The sequence below is a fragment of the Sinocyclocheilus grahami genome, unplaced genomic scaffold (genome assembly GCF_001515645.1).
Source record: "Sinocyclocheilus grahami isolate Dianchi unplaced genomic scaffold, SAMN03320097.WGS_v1.1 scaffold1469.1, whole genome shotgun sequence".
In the NCBI taxonomy this organism is placed as follows: Eukaryota; Metazoa; Chordata; class Actinopteri; order Cypriniformes; family Cyprinidae; genus Sinocyclocheilus; species Sinocyclocheilus grahami.
This window is the reverse complement of record NW_015506648.1, coordinates 9,329-28,588: the sequence shown is the minus strand read 5'-3', so window position 1 is coordinate 28,588 and position 19,260 is coordinate 9,329. Positions and strand designations below refer to the sequence as shown.

Genomic DNA, 19,260 nt, shown 5'->3' with positions numbered 1-19,260 from the left:
AAGGTACGAGTTCACGCTGCAGTAGCGCCGCTTGTGTTATGCCCTTGACTAATAAACATTTGCGTTTGCCATAACGCTGCGCCAGTGCATTGGGAATTGGTGCCAGTTTATTCACTAGTCTGTTGAAGAAAAATTATGGTTTGCTCGTGTATTTTACACGTTTGTGACAGTACTTTTAATGTTTCGAGGACACGAGTTATTATCGTACTTCTGTTGCAATTACAGCTGATGCCAAGTTTGAATATTCCAACGGCCAGAAAAATTTGAAAGGGACTGGAACGACGTCCAACATCGCGATTTGCGCGTTGTAGTTCACAGACGTCCTCCCGTCGTTAACTCGAACCAGTGGGTTGATCGAACCACACTACATTTCCCAGAAGGCAATCCGCCACAATAAAATGCGTCATCGAACACGTGACCATTAAGCGGAGCCGACCGAAATCCCAAACAAGGAAATGGTGGGGTAATAAAACGATCGGATCATTTAATTAATGCATGTAATAATTAATATTTTATTTTATTGTAAATTAAGAAATGTTTATGGGTTAAAATGGACCACGACTTCAAAACGAAGCTCGCCGCCGAGAGGGAGAGAGTGGAAGATCTGTTTGAATATGAAGGTTGTAAAGTGGGTCGCGGCACGTACGGGCATGTTTATAAAGCCAAGCGTAAAGACGGGTAAGATGCACGCGTTTCACTCCCTCTACGCGCTTCTGCTGACAGTGTGTGTGTTGTGTATCGGGGGAATCATGCCTTTATCGCTACCCTGTGTGATTGTTTTTGTTTTCATGGACGCACTTCAAACGGTCCTCCCCCAAACCAGCGTGATGCATGTCTCACTCCTGTGTGCCGCAGCTCACGTGTTTAACTCAAGTGTTCGTGCTTTCTCGTGTGCTGGAGTTTATATGCTTACATGTCCAGCAGTCCGTGTCGTGCTGGGTGTCGTTCAGTGTCTGCAGGAGTTCACCTGATTATTTGTGCAGAAGTCCACGTTTTTTAAAAGCGGTGCACATGTTGAGGAATGCGTGTTTACCTGCGCAGATGTTCTTATGTGCTGGAGTTTACACAGCGTGCTCACTTGTGCTTATGTGTTCAGCAGTGTGTGTGTGTTCATATACTCATTTGTGCAGGAGGTTATATGTGTGTGTATCTGTCTGTGTGCGTGCGTGTGTGTGTGTGTGTGTGTGTGTGTGTGTCTATCTCTCTCTCTCCGTGTGTGTGTGTGGGTCTATCTCTCTCCGTGTGTGTGTGTGTGTGTGTGTGTCTATCTCTCTCTCTCCGTGTGTGTGTGTGTGTCTATCTCTCTCCGTGTGTGTTTCATTGCATTGGGTAACAAAGCATACAAACAAGTGTTGTTTATTTTGAACTCGAGAACGCTTTGCATGCTAGATGTTTCATTCAGTTTACTTTTAAAATAATTCAAGTATAGATATTGTTTTGGAAATTAAGGCACGAATGTTCTGAAATGTTAATGGGACATATCAACTTGAGGCGGGCTTTGTACATCTACTAAAAAATGATCTTTTGGTCGGTTGGTTTAAAATCATTGCAAAGTAGTTAGTTTGGAGAAAATTGATATTTAATATTTAGTTCATTCTATTCGCCTGATTAGCAATAAATAAATAACCACGAGTAATCATGAAAATTAGAGGAGAAATAGTAACAAATATTGCTTCAGTATTACAAGATAGAAATGGGTTCACAGATCTTTTTTTTTGGTAGAATCGTGAACTCTAAGTTGAGACGCTGATAGAGAAGCCTGCTTCACTGCTCGAAGGCTGCTGAGAATACCTACACAATATTTCAGTTGCCTAATGATCTGTATGTGGCCGTACAGTTTTGAAAAGTGTATCTGCTTTTTTGTGAAAAATTTGTTTGGGGGGGAAAAAAGTGATATTGATTAGTTTGATATTTTGATGTATTTTCTAAATTAATACATTTTCTTTGACTTTTGCCGACTGTGAACAGTGTATTGAGATTAATTGTGATTTTCTTTTAAAAATATATTTTTACTGCAGTAAGTATATAACTTTTCACATCGCATTGTTTGTAAATTTCGCATAGCTTGGTTATTTAATTCTGTAATATCAATGCCCATTATTTATTTAAAATGAACTATTATTATGGTTAGCAAAATGTATTTTTGATATTAGCAAAAAATGTAAGTACATTATTGTGTAAATGAATACTTGTTAATGGTTAATACTTTTATTACCTTATCATTTGAAAATTAATTGAATAATATATTGTTATTCATGTCTTGCATATTATTTACTGAATACAATAGATAGCTGTTTATTAGTTTTCATGTAAATGGAGTGATTTAATATTGTGACGTGAGTGTTGTGCGTAGCTGTGTTTCCTCACCTTTAGTGATGTTGTGTTTGTGTTTTTACAGGAAGGATGAGAAGGAGTATGCGCTGAAACAGATAGAAGGCACTGGTATTTCCATGTCTGCCTGCAGGGAAATTGCTGTGAGTTACTTAAAAGCAACAATTTTTTTTAACTACTTTTTTACTGCATACAGTTTTTTTTTTTTTGTTTCATTTTTTAAAAACAAAAAAATATGCATACAGTAATTTATTAACAGAGGAATGCAGCAAGTTTGCAACTCTATGAACTATAACTGCAATAAATGAATGCAACTGTAACACTGTTTTCAAAAATATAATTTTTAAATATTAGGCTACTGTGTATGTGTGTTAGCGTGACGTTAGAATGATAGAATAATTTACCAGTCGCTCTGTGTGTAACCAAGATCAAGTAAAGCCTTTCACATTCACTTGCGGGAATAACCAGGAATCATCCTTTAAGGTTCAGAGGACCGTGTTTAGTTTTGTCAAGGGCATTTGATTAAGCTCATGATCTTTTGACTCCCCCACTTCAGAAATCCAGATTTGACCCCTGGCTGTTTTTGCAGTGTGTGTGTGTGGTGAAAAATAATGTAGAGATGAAGTAGAGTTCAATTAAGTTGGCTTTTGCAGATAGTAGTTTAGTTTCCCTTTAAACGGTTAGTTAGTGCACATGCAGTCTTGTGCCAGAGTTTTTGGAACATTGGTAAAAATGATCAAAGAAGCCTGTGATAATAAATCTGTATTGTTTATCCTTCCTTTTGATCTTTCATTCAAAAAATAAATCTTACCTTTCAATAAGTAAAACAAGTGAAAGTGGGGGGGAATCACATTATGAATGTTTTTGTCTAATGCACATTGGCCACAATTATTGATACCCATAGAAATTATAGTAAAATATATCTGAAGTATATTCCTGTTCATATTTACAATGTTTAGCACACCAGGGTGAACACGAACATGACAATTCCCTTACAAAAAAGTATTGAATAAAAGGGTGCCATTAATTGTGGCCAGTGTGTAATAGAGCAAAAAATAATAATAATTTAATAATAATAATGATTTTTCAATTGTTTTACTTCAATGAAAGGCTAAGTTTCTGTGATTTTATTTATTTATTTACATTTTTTAAATAAAAGATCAAAATGATTAACACTGCAGATTTATTTTCATAGGCTTCTTTGTTCATATTTACTAAGGGTGCCAATAATTCTGACCACGACTGTAGGCATATCATCTTTGTGTGTCTTTGTCCATATTAGGGATTTCCTGGAATGTCATCAATTCTATTATTTCTGTGATGCATATGTGGAGTTTATGCACGAGGGCGCCCTCTGGTTGCTCACAACACACAGCACCCTAGTTTTTTTCTCTCAGTAGATGCATATGAACTATCGTCATTGATGTCGTTATCACAATAAATACCAGAAAATATTGTGATATAGTTTTAAGTCCACATCGCCCATCCCTACTTTCATCCAAAAAAACTCCAGGATATTGATTTGTTAGACACTACTGGAACTTGAAATGGGACTGGGTTCTATGTTCAGATAAAACTTAAAAAAGAGCTTTTTGGCACACATAATATGGGTTTAAAGGGATACACAGGGATAAAAAAAAAAAGTACCCCATGTGTACAATTACTGGATCTTTAATGTTGTGGGCCGGAGGTCCTGGACATCTTGTTCAGATAGATGGCATCATTCTATCAAATACCAACAGATAAACAAAAATCTAAACCTGAATGTCCCTGCTAGAAGTCTTATAATGGGTCATGGTTGGATCTTCCATCAGGACAAAACAAACATCAAAATCAATGCAAAAATGGGTCACTGAGCACAAAATAAAACATCTGCCATGGCCATCCCAGTCCTCTGATCTGAACACTAGAAAATGAGTGTGGTGAACTGAAGAGGAGCAGCACCAACATGGGGCTGTGAATCTGAAGGATCTGGAGTGATCCTGTGTGAAGGAATGCTCTCTGTTCTCTTGTCAGGTGTTCTCCAAACTCATCAGGCATTATAGGAGAAAACTCAGAGATGTTATCTAGGCCAGTGGTTCCCAACCCTGGTCCTGGAGGCACCCCAACACTGCACATTAAGCATGAGCTGATGACCTGAATCAGGTGTGTTTGATTAAGGAGACATGCAAACTGTGCAATGTTGTGTGTGTGTGTGTGAACACTTGTATATACAGTAGTAACAAGTGAAACCTCCTTTATTTTCTATAATCTCATCCAAACGCTTTCTGTGATCAGACCTGCACTAGCAGCGAGAAGATCCTTAGACAAAACATTTTCTTACGACGTGTTTTAATTGGTTAACTAGTCAAGTCCTAAGCACAACCCCAAGTCAAGCACTGCCAACTCTTTCTGTGTTTACAAGATCTAGAGAGACAGGCAGAATACTGTCAAAGGTACATGCTTCAGTCAGAGATTTTGCTTTTCTTACAAATTTCTGGGGATAAAAACACTCGTTTTTTTCCAGTATTACTGTACCTTTAGTAGTTGATTACTACTGTAATTGTCAGTTAATTTACTGCTTTGTACTGAACCGCAGTCATACTGTATGGCAGCCTCCTTTGGGAGATCTATGCCATACATATAACCATTAGCATTCTGCTGTAAAAAGTAACTTGGAATCCATTGTTCGATTAGGCAATTTTAAAATGGGAGGAATTCTGATGAAGAGGGGTTTCTGAAGAAGTCTAAATACTAGCATGTTTGTGCCCTTAGTGTTAACACAGCAAATGTTGTGGTCACGTGCTTTTTCGATTGAATGCTTCACTTGGTTGCCACATGCATTTTGATTGATCAGTGCGGGTTCCATTTACACTTGGCCACATAAATGTGTCTCCGCAGAACGGAGATAAACCCTCTCTTCAGTTTGTGCGATATACGCAAATTATTCAGCAGAGTTCACTACACGAGAAGCAACAGATATGTGCTAGATTTGGTTTATCATCAGCTGATTGCTACATCGAAGGCAGAATATAGTGCTCACCACTTTCAGTGAGTTAGGCTTCAGGATGCTGAACATCATTTGTACGTGTATTTATTAGCGCTCTCCAATTGTGATGGGATTGCTCGAGATGGATGTTAACACCAGGTTGTAAACGGAGTCAGTGTTTGTGATAGAAAGTTTAAATGCCTTTACATGTATGTGTATTAAAGACAATTGGTGAATGAACAGAAGAATGCGTCTCTCTGTTTTTCTGCAGTTGCTGAGAGAGTTAAAGCATCCAAACGTCATCGCCCTGCAGAAAGTATTTCTCTCTCACAGTGACCGCAAAGTCTGGCTCCTCTTCGACTATGCTGAGCATGACCTGTGGGTGAGTACACATGCACTCAAGTTATTATAATTTTACACTTTTTGTATCGCAGTGCTTTTTTTTTTTTTAGCATGTTTCAGTTTAGTTTTTGTTTGGGTCAGCAATGCTTCAGTAGTTACTCTTTAGTTTGTAATTTAATCAACCCTTTTCATTTCGTTTTAGGTTCAGTTTTGTACGACTTACCTTTCTTCTTCTAAACGCAACAGCAGAATGTCTGAGATGCGGTCTTCCTTAAAGCAAAAACGTGTTCAGTGTGAATGGCCCAGCTGTTTTTTTATGTATCATTAATCTTTTAAATACAATTTTAAATGTTAAATTAATTAAATGTATTTTTGAAAGTACTTTTTTTTTTTTTTTTACACTATTCATTCATAAATACTGTTTTTTTTTTTTTTTTGGTGAGGTGCATCACATTTCACAACCTGAACAAACATTGCACATGTAAAAAGGTCAAATTATCTAATATTTTAAGAGACTGATATTTTCTAATATCTAATATTTAAGACCAGATTTATTCACCGCTTCACCAGTGCAAACCCTCTTTGGTGCAACATGATTTACTACGGTTTGCTTTATTTCACGCGTTGTCAGTAAACCAATGCAGAACTTTCCACTCCCATCTGTGCTTTCATGGGATTGCGTTCTCACACTAATTTGCCCTGTTTAGTAAATCTAGCCCCAATTGACCTTGACACTTAGGATCTGCAGGGGGTCCTCTGTTTAATTAATATTGTTTCTGTCAGGACCACTATCGTCAAAATGATAGATACTTAGCATAAAGTTTGGTTTGGCGGTATGGTTCTGTTCTGGGCAAAAACCTCCCTGCCCATCCATGCAGCCTGTCATGACTGAGCAGGGAGAGCAGCAATAATAACCCCCCAGGGTTAACAGAACAGAACAAGGCAGATATCATTAATGTACTTAATGATATTTAAGTGTAACACTTTATTCAAGATAAAGGAGTCTGATTAGCAAGGAATATCAGAAAGCTAAGTCCTGACTGTGGTGAAAGGAGGAGCTGGGGATGGAGGAGGGTCATTTGCTCCTGAGCAAGCTAAAAAGCTGCTGAATAATACTGAATAGAGCTTATATAGGAATGCCGCGATAGGTGTCGTATTCCTATAGGTAGATGTGATCAGCTGAGAATCAGCTGATGCAAGCTTGACTCACGTGACCTGCCAGAACTAACGCTAACGCTTAATTTCTGAAAACTGATTGTTGCCGTCTCATCAGTGAAAAAATGTGCAGAGTGATCAGCAGAGATGGAGTGTTACTGATCTTAATTTGGAAGTGCGTGACCTTAGCAGCAAAACAGCTAGAGGAAAAAGATTTCTTGTGATCATATAACCGCTAATGCGTACACAACTCTCATGCAACTTTCATATGTTGTAGCACATCATAAAATTTCATCGAGCATCAAAGGCCAACAAGAAACCCATGCAGCTACCGAGGGGGATGGTGAAGTCTCTGCTTTACCAAATCTTAGACGGCATCCATTACCTGCATGCCAACTGGGTCCTGCACAGAGATCTGGTGAGTACAGACACAAGCCTGATATGAAGCCATTTGTTAGTCAGTGTTTTATTTTTTGTTCCGCTTGTTTACATTCGCTTAAGCCTTGGCAACATGAATTATAAATGTTATGTAACAGGAACAGCAGGTTATTCAATGCTTTTGTATTTTGGAAGCACATTTCCACTGTCCTCAGACAAAACTTGTGTAGTTTTACCAAATGTACAGTATACAACAGTAGCTGAATGGAATTGGTTGACCGTGTTAATGCAGCCAGAGATGCTTCAAGTTATGATCTTCATACCAGAATATAACAAGTACAGTAGTGGCCAGTACAATAGATTTTGGCTGCAAAATGAAGTTTAATTCCCATAATTATCTTCAAAATATTTAGGACACCTGTGCCTTCCTAACAATGAACATTTTTCATGTTTATATTAGGGGTGCAACGGTTCTCGGTAAAAAATCGAACCGTACCGTTCTCCACACACGGTTCGGCATACACTAGAACCGCGGTTCAACTTAATGATAGTTCGCCCAAAAATGAAAATACTGTCATTAATTACTCCCCCTAGTGTCGTTCCAAACCCGGAAGACCTTCGTTCATCTTCGGAACACATTCAAATATTTTTGATGAAATCCAAGAGCTTTCCGACCCTGCGTAGACAGCAATTAACCACATTGAAGGCCCAGAAACGTAGTAAGGCCATCCTTAAAATAGTCCATGTGACATCTGTGGTACGAGCTACGAGAATACTTTTTGTGCACAAAGAAAACAATAATAATGACTTTATTCATGTCAGTCTCTGCCGCCATTCACGAGGATACCACGATGCATGCGTTCTGATAGTCATAGTCAAAGCAGGCATGAGGTCAAACACAGTAAGCAGTCCAAAAAATGACAGGGCTGAGGCAAACGGAGTAATCCAGATAAACAGGCAGAATATCAAGAACCAGGAAAACAAGACACGAGAGAACGAGGATAAAAGGCTTAGAATGGCAACTGTGACACATGCAAGACTTTGCAAAGAGTGACTGAAATCAAGGCTTATATAGGCAGATGTAATGAGCAACAGGTGAAAACAATCAGGCATGATGAGTCCGGCCAGTGGGTTATGGGAAATGCAGTCCAGGATAGAGTGGCAAAGGTATGGGATAGGCACTCCAGCTGGTGATCGTGACAGACACGAGGGTGAGTAATTAATGACAGAATTTTCATTTTTGGGTGAATTATCCCTTTAATGTTAATACAAATGGTAATTACTCAAGTATTTATTTTATTTACCATAAAAATACGTTACATTCCTTAAAGTGGATTTCAGTGAACGATAACAGCAATTTTGAGACGTCAGTGTTGTGTTGAGTGGATTACAGAAGTCTTATGGTCGCTGTTCCCATAGCAACACACCCTCATTAAGGCTCATAGAAACTCAAGCGTCTCGGAATAATTAGAAGACATCATTACTTGATGCAGCAGCCAGTCACCCACGACCGCACACAGACTCGTGACGTCTCTGTGTTTCTCTGTCTGTTCGTTCCATCGTATTGTAATGTCTGTATTAGTGGCACCAAATTAAATTGTGAATAAAATAGTTTTCAAACATACAGAATCCAGAACACATAAAGTATTTCTAATCCTGAGAAAGCAAGATTAGAAAAATTAGTCTGTGCCGTTTGGACTACTAATTATTTTTGTAATAATGTCTGCTACCGCTAAAACTAAATAAAAGTTCAAATAAAAAGCATTTGTTGTTATGAGTATCTATGAAATATAGTATGCTTTATTAGAATTATAAATGAATTTTTTAGGTTTCCTGCAATTAAAATGACTAGTTTTCAATGGCGTAAAGTACGTTCACTTCAGCGTGGTCTGCTGAAATATTAACACCCAGTAACCGCAGTGAAATGAATATTATGATATGCATAAATATTATCATGAAGATGTCGTCTGTTGCATTTAGAAGAGCGATAGCTCAGCACCTGCCACAGCTTCCCTGTGAGACAGAATATTTCCATAAACAAAATGGGTGTCATGGCTTTATGGTTCATGCAGGTGTGAACAGATATACAGTACTTGTCAAAAGATTGGAAACATTATGATTTTTTTAAATTAAGGCTCATCTTCTCACCAAGGCTGCATTTATGTGCTCAAGAATATAGTAAAAACACTAGTATTGTGATGCAGTATTACAAGCGGTGTTGGGGTAACGCATTACAAGTAACGCATTACTTCTAATCAGATTACTTTTTTCAAGTAACGCATTACTTCTTACTTTACAAGAGAATATCCAGTGTTGGGGGTAACACATTACAAGTAACGCGAGTTACATAATCAGATTACTTTTTTCAAGTAACGCATTACTTCTTACTTTACAAGAGAATATCTGAGTTAATTTTTCAAATAAGTAAAGCAAGTTACTTTTTTTCCTCCAATTTATTGACTGACGGCTCTCCGGTCCTCATGCTGAGAGAAATCAGAAGATGTTACTGTAGTTCTAAAATAAATATGAATATGCATTCATTCATCTCACTCACAAAAAAGAAAAAACACAGATTCAGTATTCCTCAAAATGAATAAAAATAATGCAACTCAGAATATGACGCAAACCTGCAATAATTAAATGTTAAACAACACAAATATCCTTTATGTATTTAATCCCATTCTATTAACCAATGTCTTCGATGATCCAGTTCAAGCGTACTAATAAGCACAAATTACTCCAGACAAACATCTGCGTGTCTTTGTTTATTGCTGAAGTGTGTTGAAATGTCTTCTTCTGCATTCTACTGTACTTTCCCTTCAGCCTGAGGCTTATTCATTTCACTTTTGGTGTGAAAAGGCTTTTATATTTGCCAAAAATAGAACTTTTTTATTTTAAAAACAAACAAGCAAGCCCTGTCCGGATTTAAAAAGTAATGCGCAACATTACTTTCCATAAAAAGTAACTAAGTAACGTAATTAGTTACTTTTTTATGGAGTAACGCAATATTGTAATGCATTACTTTTAAAAGTAACTTTCCCCAACACTGATTACAATATGTTTTATGTGAATATGTTGTAAATGTAAATTATCGCTGTGATCAAAGCTGAATTTTCAGCATCATTACTCCAGTCTTCAGTGTCACATGATCTTCAGAAATCAGTATACAAGTATGATCTGCTGCTCAAGAAACATTTCTGATTATTATCAATGTTGAAAACAGTTGCGTTGCTTCATATTTATGTAGACACCATCTTATACTACCATTCAAATGTTTTTGTGTGTGTGTTTTAATAGAAATTAATGCTTTTATTCAGCAAATATGCATTACATTTATGGATACCATGTTTTCCAGAACAAGGCCAATATGGATACTTTTATTTTTGGTACTTTGCCGATACCAAGTAATGATACCTGTATTTTCATTGCATTTGTAATTTTTTTAAATACTGGGTACAGAAACCAAAAGAATATGTATAATGTTAGTTTATTCTACAAGCTTTTGATACATAAATCTTGTAACAGTGATGAACATATTTTCTGAAAAATAAATCACGTTTTTTATCATCTGAAACGTGCTGCGACTTATATTCCAAAGCGACTCATATAATGCAAAAACATGCGCAACGCGCGCACATTTCTGAGATAAACATATACTTTGTGGTCTCTCTTGTCTTTCAGAAACCTGCCAATATCCTGGTCATGGGGGAAGGCCCAGAACGAGGAAGAGTCAAAATTGGTAAAATGCCATACTGACTACAATGTATAATTGCAATATATACAATGCAATATATAATTATCAAAATTTCCTCAGTGGAAAATGTCTTTTATTGAAATTATCAGAGAAGAAAATTAGATTTTGTGTAATGCTGCTGAACGTTTTTTTTGGTCGACTCATTTTCGTTTTAGGTGATAATGCCAAGCTTTAGAGAGCTTATGTGGCTGTAGGGTCAGTCTGAGCTAATGTGAAGCCATTGTCTTACATAAGATACTATTCTGGGTGAGGACTGTTCAGGGCTGTGGGCACTATTTTTACCAGCCTGTGGAACTTGTTATTGTGTTTGGTTACACTGTGGCTTTCAGTGTTACCTTGACTCACTTGAGCATTGGAGCCACTTCACGTAAGCAGCACAACTAATTATTTAATCTCTCATGGGTTATATGACACATGGGACAAAACATGGCCAACAATTTCCATTAAGTTTTGAAAATAGCAAAATTTCCACTTTTATATAGATCAAATGCAGGGTTGCCAGGTCTGCACGGCAGAACCAGCACAACTGGTCATCAAAACTAGCTCAACTGCATTCATGGGAAAAATATCTATGAAATCGCATCAAAAATCGCGTTCTGGGTATACCTATTACGAGATACAACTATTTGAAAATCTGGAATCTGAGAGTGCAAAAAAATCTAAATATTGAGAAAAGCATCTTTAAAGTTGTTCAAATTAAGTTCTTAGCAATGCATATTACTAATAAAAAATTAAGTTTTGATATATTTACGGTAGGACATTTACAAAATATCTTCATGGAACATGGATCTTTACTTAATATCCTAATGATTTTTGGCATAAAAGAAAAGTCAATAATTTTGACCCATGCAATGTATTTTTGGCTATTGCTACAAATATCCCCCAGTGACTTAACACTGCTTTTGTGCTCCAGGGTCACACATGAGCAGTAAAACCACAGACTTGGCAACACTGATCAAATGGTCTCTAGAATGTTCTGTAGAATGTTTTTTTAAATTAAAATACTATTTCAATAATACATGTATTATTACAATTATGATGCCACATTGTCACCTTATGACCCCTAAAACCCACCAGTTCTTCGTATTGATTAAAATGCATACCAACGACTGTTTGTTACTAGTAGAAAGTCTTCTCTTCCTATGATCGTTAAAAACAAAATGCATAGCTCACCTAAAGCTGAAATGATCCCTGTCCCTGTGATCAGAGTGGAGTATTTATGGGTTTCTATGTTTGTGTGTCTCAGCTGATATGGGTTTTGCTCGACTATTTAACTCTCCACTGAAGCCTTTGGCTGATCTGGACCCAGTGGTCGTCACATTCTGGTACCGAGCACCCGAACTACTGCTCGGGGCGAGACACTACACCAAAGCAATCGGTACGTTATGTGTTGTGTGCATTTCAGGCTGTATTCTTTGTTATCTGTACTAAATATTCTTTGACTTTTTAGATATTTGGGCAATAGGCTGTATCTTTGCAGAGCTGTTGACGTCAGAACCAATCTTTCATTGTCGACAAGAGGACATAAAGACCAGCAATCCTTTCCATCACGACCAGTTAGATCGCATATTCAGCGTCATGGGCTTCCCAGCAGGTGACTGACCTTAACTTATCGTATGGCCACCTGTACTCTGTACTCGGTACAGTATTCTACTCTCATGAATTCATTTGACTTCTATTGTAACTAAATAGAAACATTTTTACATCACTGGAAGACCTGAGATTTATGTTTCTGTAGATTAGGAACAAACAATTCCTAAAAAAGTTCTACATTTATTTTTCTGTTAGTAATGTACTTGAGTTGCCTCTTGCATTTCCCTTAAAGGGGTAGTTCACCCTAAAATGAAAATTCTGTCATTAATTACTCACGCTCGTGTTATTCCAAACCCCGTAAGACCTTCGTTCATCTTCGGGAACACAATTGAAGATATTTTTGATGAAATATGAGGGCTCTCTGACCCTCCCATAGACAGCAAAGTAACTACCACGTTCAAGGTCCAGAAAAGTACCAAGATGATCGACAAAGTAGTCGTAACTGTAACGTTACGAAGCTACGAGAATACTTTTTAACGACTTTATTTCACATTTTCGTCTCTACTGCGTCACTTGTACTGCCGCCACATGCTCGCATCATGGTACTGTCGTGAACGCGCGTCCAAAGGGATGCAGTAGAGACATAAAATGCATAATAAAGTCATTATTTTGGTTTTCTTTGCACAAAAAAGTATTCTCGTAGCTTCGTAACTTTACAGTTGAACCGCTGATGTCACACAAACTACTTTGTCGATCATCTTGGTACTTTTCTGGACCTTGAACATGGTAGTTACCTTCCTGTCTGTGGGAGGGTCAGAGAGCCCTCATATTTCATCAGAAATATCTTCAATTGTGTTTCGAAGATGAACGAAGGTCTTACGGGTTTGGAACGAAACGAGGGTGAGTAATTAATGACAGAATTTTCATTTTTGGGTGAACTAACCCTTTAAGTTTAAATATTCTACCAGCTTTTTCACTTTCTTTAAAGCCTGAATTCTTTTGTCCTTGTGTGGGTCCACTTCCCACATGTATTTGAGTTGCAAGTTTGATATATTACTTGCATATATATACGGTGGGTACGGAAAGTATTCAGACCCCCTTAAATTGTTCACTCTTTGTTATATTGCAGCCATTTGCTAAAATCATTTAAGTTAATTTTTTTCCTCATTAATGTACACACAGCACCCCATATTGACAGAAAAACACAGAATTGTTGAAATTTTTGCAGATTTATTAAAAAAGAAAAACTGAAATATCACATGGTCCTAAGTATTCAGACCCTTTGCTCAGTATTTAGTAGAAGCACCCTTTTGATCTTTTTGGAAAAGATGCAACAAGTTTTTCGTAGAACCCTCTCAAGGATGATCAGAAGAAATGGACAGGACCTGAGTTAAATATATGAGTGTCACAGCAACGGGTCTGAATACTTAGGACCATGTGATATTTCAGTTTTTCTTTTTTAATAAATCTGCAAAAATGTCAACAATTCTGTGTTTTTCTGTCAATATGGGGTGCTGTGTGTACATTAATGAGGAAAAAAATTAACTTAAATGATTTTAGCAAATGGCTGCAATATAACAAAGAGTGAAACATTTAAGGGGGTCTGAATACTTTCCGTACCCACTGTATATATTAGTGTTACTGTTTTGAGTTGTTTGTTTTAACTTAAGTGTTACATAATGTGAAGCTGTTAAAAATGGTCATTGATTTGTTGAATGCATGATATTGTGGGTTTATCTGAATGTGGTATGATTATACCACAATAATGGTGCAGCAGTTGAACACACAGAACACACAGCAGGAAACGTAGCAGACAGTGTATATAGACTCTGTGATTTCTGCCCATCCAAAAGTGCTGGGAAAGTGCAATCCCATAAATGCGCCGATGGGAGAGTAAAGATCTGCGGCTGAGCAAATGAAAGAATACAGACACAGATCATTTCAACAATGACCAACACGATCTACCAAGAGCTGCGCAAATGAGCGTAAGCTCTTAAACAAGCAGAGCCGATGATAAACAGGTGTGTGTAATCTACTAGAAACAGGTGCAGAATGAAAGACCTGCTTTTTGGGGGGGCGGTAAATAATGGCTCATATACCAGTCAACTGACTAGCGCAAACCTTAAATCACATTGCATGATTTATTTAAGTACTCTCCTCCCATGAATTTTGTGTCTGAAAGGGAACTCCTACAAATGCAGTAAAGTCAGCCACGAAATTAACTATCCATACCTTTTCATGTCTGGTTTGCGTGAAAAAGTGTGGAAGCATATCAAACAAAATCCTACATTTTCAGCTGAGCAGAATTATGAATATTTATAATCAGGTGTGGCCATTGCCCTGTGCTTGGTGTATTTTTAGCCTCATTCCATTCCTGATGGATCATTTTGCACTGAAAAGTACTTTTTTAGAATTAAAGAAACACAGTTGTACGTCTTGTGTAATTAAAACTAACATTAAAATTGAACTTTTCTTCGTTCAGGCTTGTTTGTAGTAGTGTTGTCAAAAGTACCAGTATGTTGGTACCAAGTCAGTCTGAAATCTTAAATATGTAAATATGCCTCTGTGTAGGAACCCTGAGTTATCCACACAACATAAGCATGTGTGTGTCTCTCTGTTGATTTGTTCTGAATGATACATGCCTTATAGGCAGTATTTATTTTACAGTGCATGCTCTCAGGTGTACTTACAGTATACTTACCTTAGAAGGTTCTGGGTAATATGAGGTATCTACATGAGTTAAGGTTAGGTTTAGGGGTCGGTTGAGGGGTAGTACCGAATTATTAACCCATTATTGTAATTACTATAATAAGAACATGTACATGCAAGACTGTATAATAAAGAGCTAGCAGTTTCACCATAAACAATGTAAATGCAGGTGCTTTAATTGTAAGTACAATGTAACAAATGCACAATGCATAATTTGATACAATTCTTGCACCTGACAAGTGAGTCCATGTGCTATTATTAGTCCTTATTTGGACTCGTAGCCTTGTTAAATGTCACTGTGCACTATTATATTATGTTTATGTGTAATTCCTAGATAAAGACTGGGAAGATATCCGGAAGATGCCAGAATATCCGACTCTACAGAAAGATTTCAGAAGAACCACGTGAGTGCGGGGCTCTGTTCCAGAGTAACACCAAATGTATTCTCAACAGCAAAAACTAAATGAGTGTTGATTTTATGTCATGGTTTATATTTTTTCGTGTGAGTGTTTTCTAGCTCTGTATACAGAAGAACAGCAAGACAGTTCTGTACTGTTTGAACACAGCTGACTGTATTATATTTTATGTGCATATATAGTGATTCTTTTGATGTGTTTTACAGATATGCCAACAGCAGTCTTATCAAATACATGGAGAAACATAAAGTCAAGCCAGACAGCAAAGTGTTTCTACTGGTGAGACTATTGTACACTTGTTTCATATTGTATATGGAATCAACTTTGACTTATATAAAAGGGATACAGTACTGTGCAGACATCTTAGACACATTATATGCTTCACAAAAACATTAGTTTTAAGATGGCTACTTATTTAAATCATTTGCTTCGGTGGTGCAGTATGAAGTTTAAATTTTAGACATTCCTCTTGCAAATATTGCAAAAATCCAAGAAGAGTCATTTTGCATTAAAAAACAAACATTTAAAGTTTTGTGAAATAAATAGTTATGTCATTGATCTATTTGTTTAATATCTGTTAGTTACACTATTGAACGTCTGCATTTAGTGTCCGTACATCCAACTAGTCAACTAATCACTAAACTAAACTAGTCAACTAATCACTAAACTAGTCAACTAATCATTAAACTAGTCAACTAATCACTAAACTAGTCAACTAATCACTAAGTAAAACCCACCAACTCTATTATGTGAATTTGCACATCTTTCCCACAGTAATTAATGTAATCTAATCTAGCTCCAGAAATTGCTGACTATGGACCCCACCAAAAGAATACTCACTCACTCACTCACACACACACACACACACACACACATATACACACACACACATACACCACACACCACATACACACACACACCACACATATATACACACACACACACACACGCACACACACCAACCACACACACATACTGTACACCCATACACCACACACACACACACACGTTTGTTTTTGTAAATTGTGGGGACATTCCATAGGCGTAATGGTTTTTATACTGGACAAACTGTATGTGCTATTGCCCTACACCTAACCCTACCCCTTACAGGAAACTTTCAGCATTTTCACTTTCTCAAAAAAACTCACTCTGTGTGATTTATAAGCATTTTGAAAAATGTAATCTCCTTGTAATACCTACGTCATACCTTTGTCATTATACAAGTTTGTGTCCTCATATGTCACAAAAACACACACACACACACACACACACACATTTCGATTCATGCTGAGTAATCTCAGAGGAGAAATCTCAACGATCAAAAGTATGTGGAGACCCAAACACCAGACCCATATGTGCTTGTTCAACATGTAATTTCAAAACAATTAGCATTAGTAAATAGTTGATCCTCTCTAGTATCTTCTCACTGTAGAGACAAGGCTTTGGGAAGTCGCTCCAATTCAAGACCATCAGTGAGCTCAGGCACTGAGTGATGGGGTCCGGCTTTCATTCGGTGTTCATCTAATTCATATTCAGTAGGGTTCAGGTCTGAGCTTCGGTTTAGTGTTCTACACCAGACTCAATGGATCATTTTTATGGCTCTCACTTTGTGCACTTTCATGCTGTTAGAGAAAAAGTACCTAATTCTCTACAGTGTCATTCTGTGCCATTGCAATTAGATTTGCCTTCACTGGAACTTAGCCAAACCCTTTAATTAGAAGAGGGTCTCTGCTTGCTTTTCACTCTGTGCATACCACAAATATGTCCTGTTTTTCCTCTTTCGGACGGCTTTTATAGCAGCTAAAACATGAACCGTAGTCGTTCACCTGTTATTTGTATGTGAAACAGTTGTAGTTCCTATAAAAACTGCTTGAATGTTTTCTTTGTGTGCTTTTAGTGTATTTGCAGGTTGTCAGATTCCATACCCCAAACGAGAGTTTCTAAGTGAGGACGAACCAGAGGAGAAAACAGAGAAGGTAACAATGGCTGATTAAGAAACTTAGGTTTTGCATCCAGTTCTAATGAGTTTTTTCAGATGTGGTCTTTAGCACTGACTTTCCACACTGTAATTTTGCAAAGAATGAAATCAGATCCTTTTGTTTGGACATTGTAGTTGGTATCCAACCTACATTGGTTGTTAAAGTTATGACTTAAGCGTCAGAGCAACGACAAGAAACACATGAGAAGTAGACTTGACATCAGTTCAGCTCAGGTGCGAACCCGTGAACCGTACCCGAGTCCCTTTAATATGTTCTCAATATTTAGATTTTTTTGCACCCTCAGATTCCAGATTTTCAAATAGTTGTATCTCAGCCAAATATTGTCCGATCCTAACAAACCATACATCAATGGAAAGATTATTTATTCAGCGTACATGTATAAATCTCAATAAAAAAAGGCCCTTATGACTAGTTTTGTGGTCCAGGGTCACATATTTGCTTTTCAGACTAGCAACCACTGAACTCATTTGAGTCACATGTGAAAAAAAATCAGCATTTTGCTGCCTGTCTGCCATAGGTGGTTAGTTAATACAGTGGGTTATTGTAAGTATAAGCAGCTTTGATGCTCACTTTGGCAAGGTTGTAGGTCTGAACACTGCAGAGGACATTGTGACCTTGGTGCTCCAGGGAGATTGTCCCTGTAAAAAGTACTGCAAGCTACTTTGGATAAATGCATCTGCTAAAATGACTGTTTTCTTATCGTTTCTACTGCTAATTGTAATGTTACTCATTCCAGTGGATCTAAGAGGGAAGCAGAGTGAGCAAGAGCTCAGATAGCAGTGTTGTTAAGCTGTACACTTGGGCAGTGAAGGATGAAATGTATCCAGGCAAACAAACAGACACACACAGCATAAAATAACCATCTCATGTCTGCGATGCTGGAGTGAGCCAATATTTACTTTAACATTTAGTGGCTTTGGCCACACCATATAATGTTCATGCAACTGCTGCTTTTCTGGGAAGCACAATTTCAGGATGGCTGTGAGTGTATTTGAGGCAATGAACCTTGCAAACACTTCGAACCAACGCACTCATTATTACAAAGACCTGCAGACCCGGATTGGGTTACAAAAGCACTGTTTACAAAAGGTTTGCGTGTACAAAAACATGCACACTTGACAGCACACAAAAAGCTGATCTATTAATACTAGTCTACTTAAGATTGCGTACTTTATTCCCTTGTGTCATTTTTGATGGGTTTCGGTGTAATTTGGGACATTTCTCCATTCATACACAAAAACACAAGACTTTGTCATTGCATACCCAGTGCATTTATGTCAGTATTAAATCATTTAATGTTAGCAATTTATATTTAATTAAGAAAACAACATGACTAAGCTTTGACAGTCTCAAACTATTGCAGCTCGGCATGTCAACAGACACCGTAGGACGTTTTTACAAATATTCCTAGCCTACACAGGACAGCAACTTTTGTTAGAGTCAGAAATATGCCTTTTTTAATTAGTGGTTGATTGATATTGATTTTTGCTTATGTCTTCGAGATGGATTATATGATATCACACTATTAAATTAAAAAGGTAGTTAATAGCACATGCACAGTTTCATAAATGTAGATTTATTTGACATAATATTTACTGCAGTAAAGTCTTTTTAGAATAAATCCATTTGAAAAAAAAAACAATAAAAATAAAATGATGCAATAAATAGATTTAC

At 37.2% G+C, this 19,260-nt stretch overlaps 1 protein-coding gene across 1 annotated transcript in view; it reads left to right on the top strand.

Annotated features, from left to right (window-relative positions):
- The first annotated feature begins 430 nt into the window (after window positions 1-430).
- The window catches only part of cdk19 (cyclin dependent kinase 19), a 23,114-nt gene continuing 4,284 nt past the window's right edge, over window positions 431-19,260 (top strand). Inside the window, exons 1-11 of the mRNA XM_016256748.1 lie at window positions 431-678; window positions 2,399-2,474; window positions 5,571-5,681; window positions 7,074-7,214; window positions 10,856-10,913; window positions 12,175-12,306; window positions 12,379-12,522; window positions 15,505-15,574; window positions 15,793-15,865; window positions 16,383-16,452; window positions 17,468-17,562. Coding sequence (XP_016112234.1) covers window positions 551-678; window positions 2,399-2,474; window positions 5,571-5,681; window positions 7,074-7,214; window positions 10,856-10,913; window positions 12,175-12,306; window positions 12,379-12,522; window positions 15,505-15,574; window positions 15,793-15,865; window positions 16,383-16,452; window positions 17,468-17,562 — 1,098 coding nt within the window. The 5' untranslated portion in view covers window positions 431-550. The remainder of the gene's footprint in view (window positions 679-2,398; window positions 2,475-5,570; window positions 5,682-7,073; window positions 7,215-10,855; window positions 10,914-12,174; window positions 12,307-12,378; window positions 12,523-15,504; window positions 15,575-15,792; window positions 15,866-16,382; window positions 16,453-17,467; window positions 17,563-19,260) is intronic.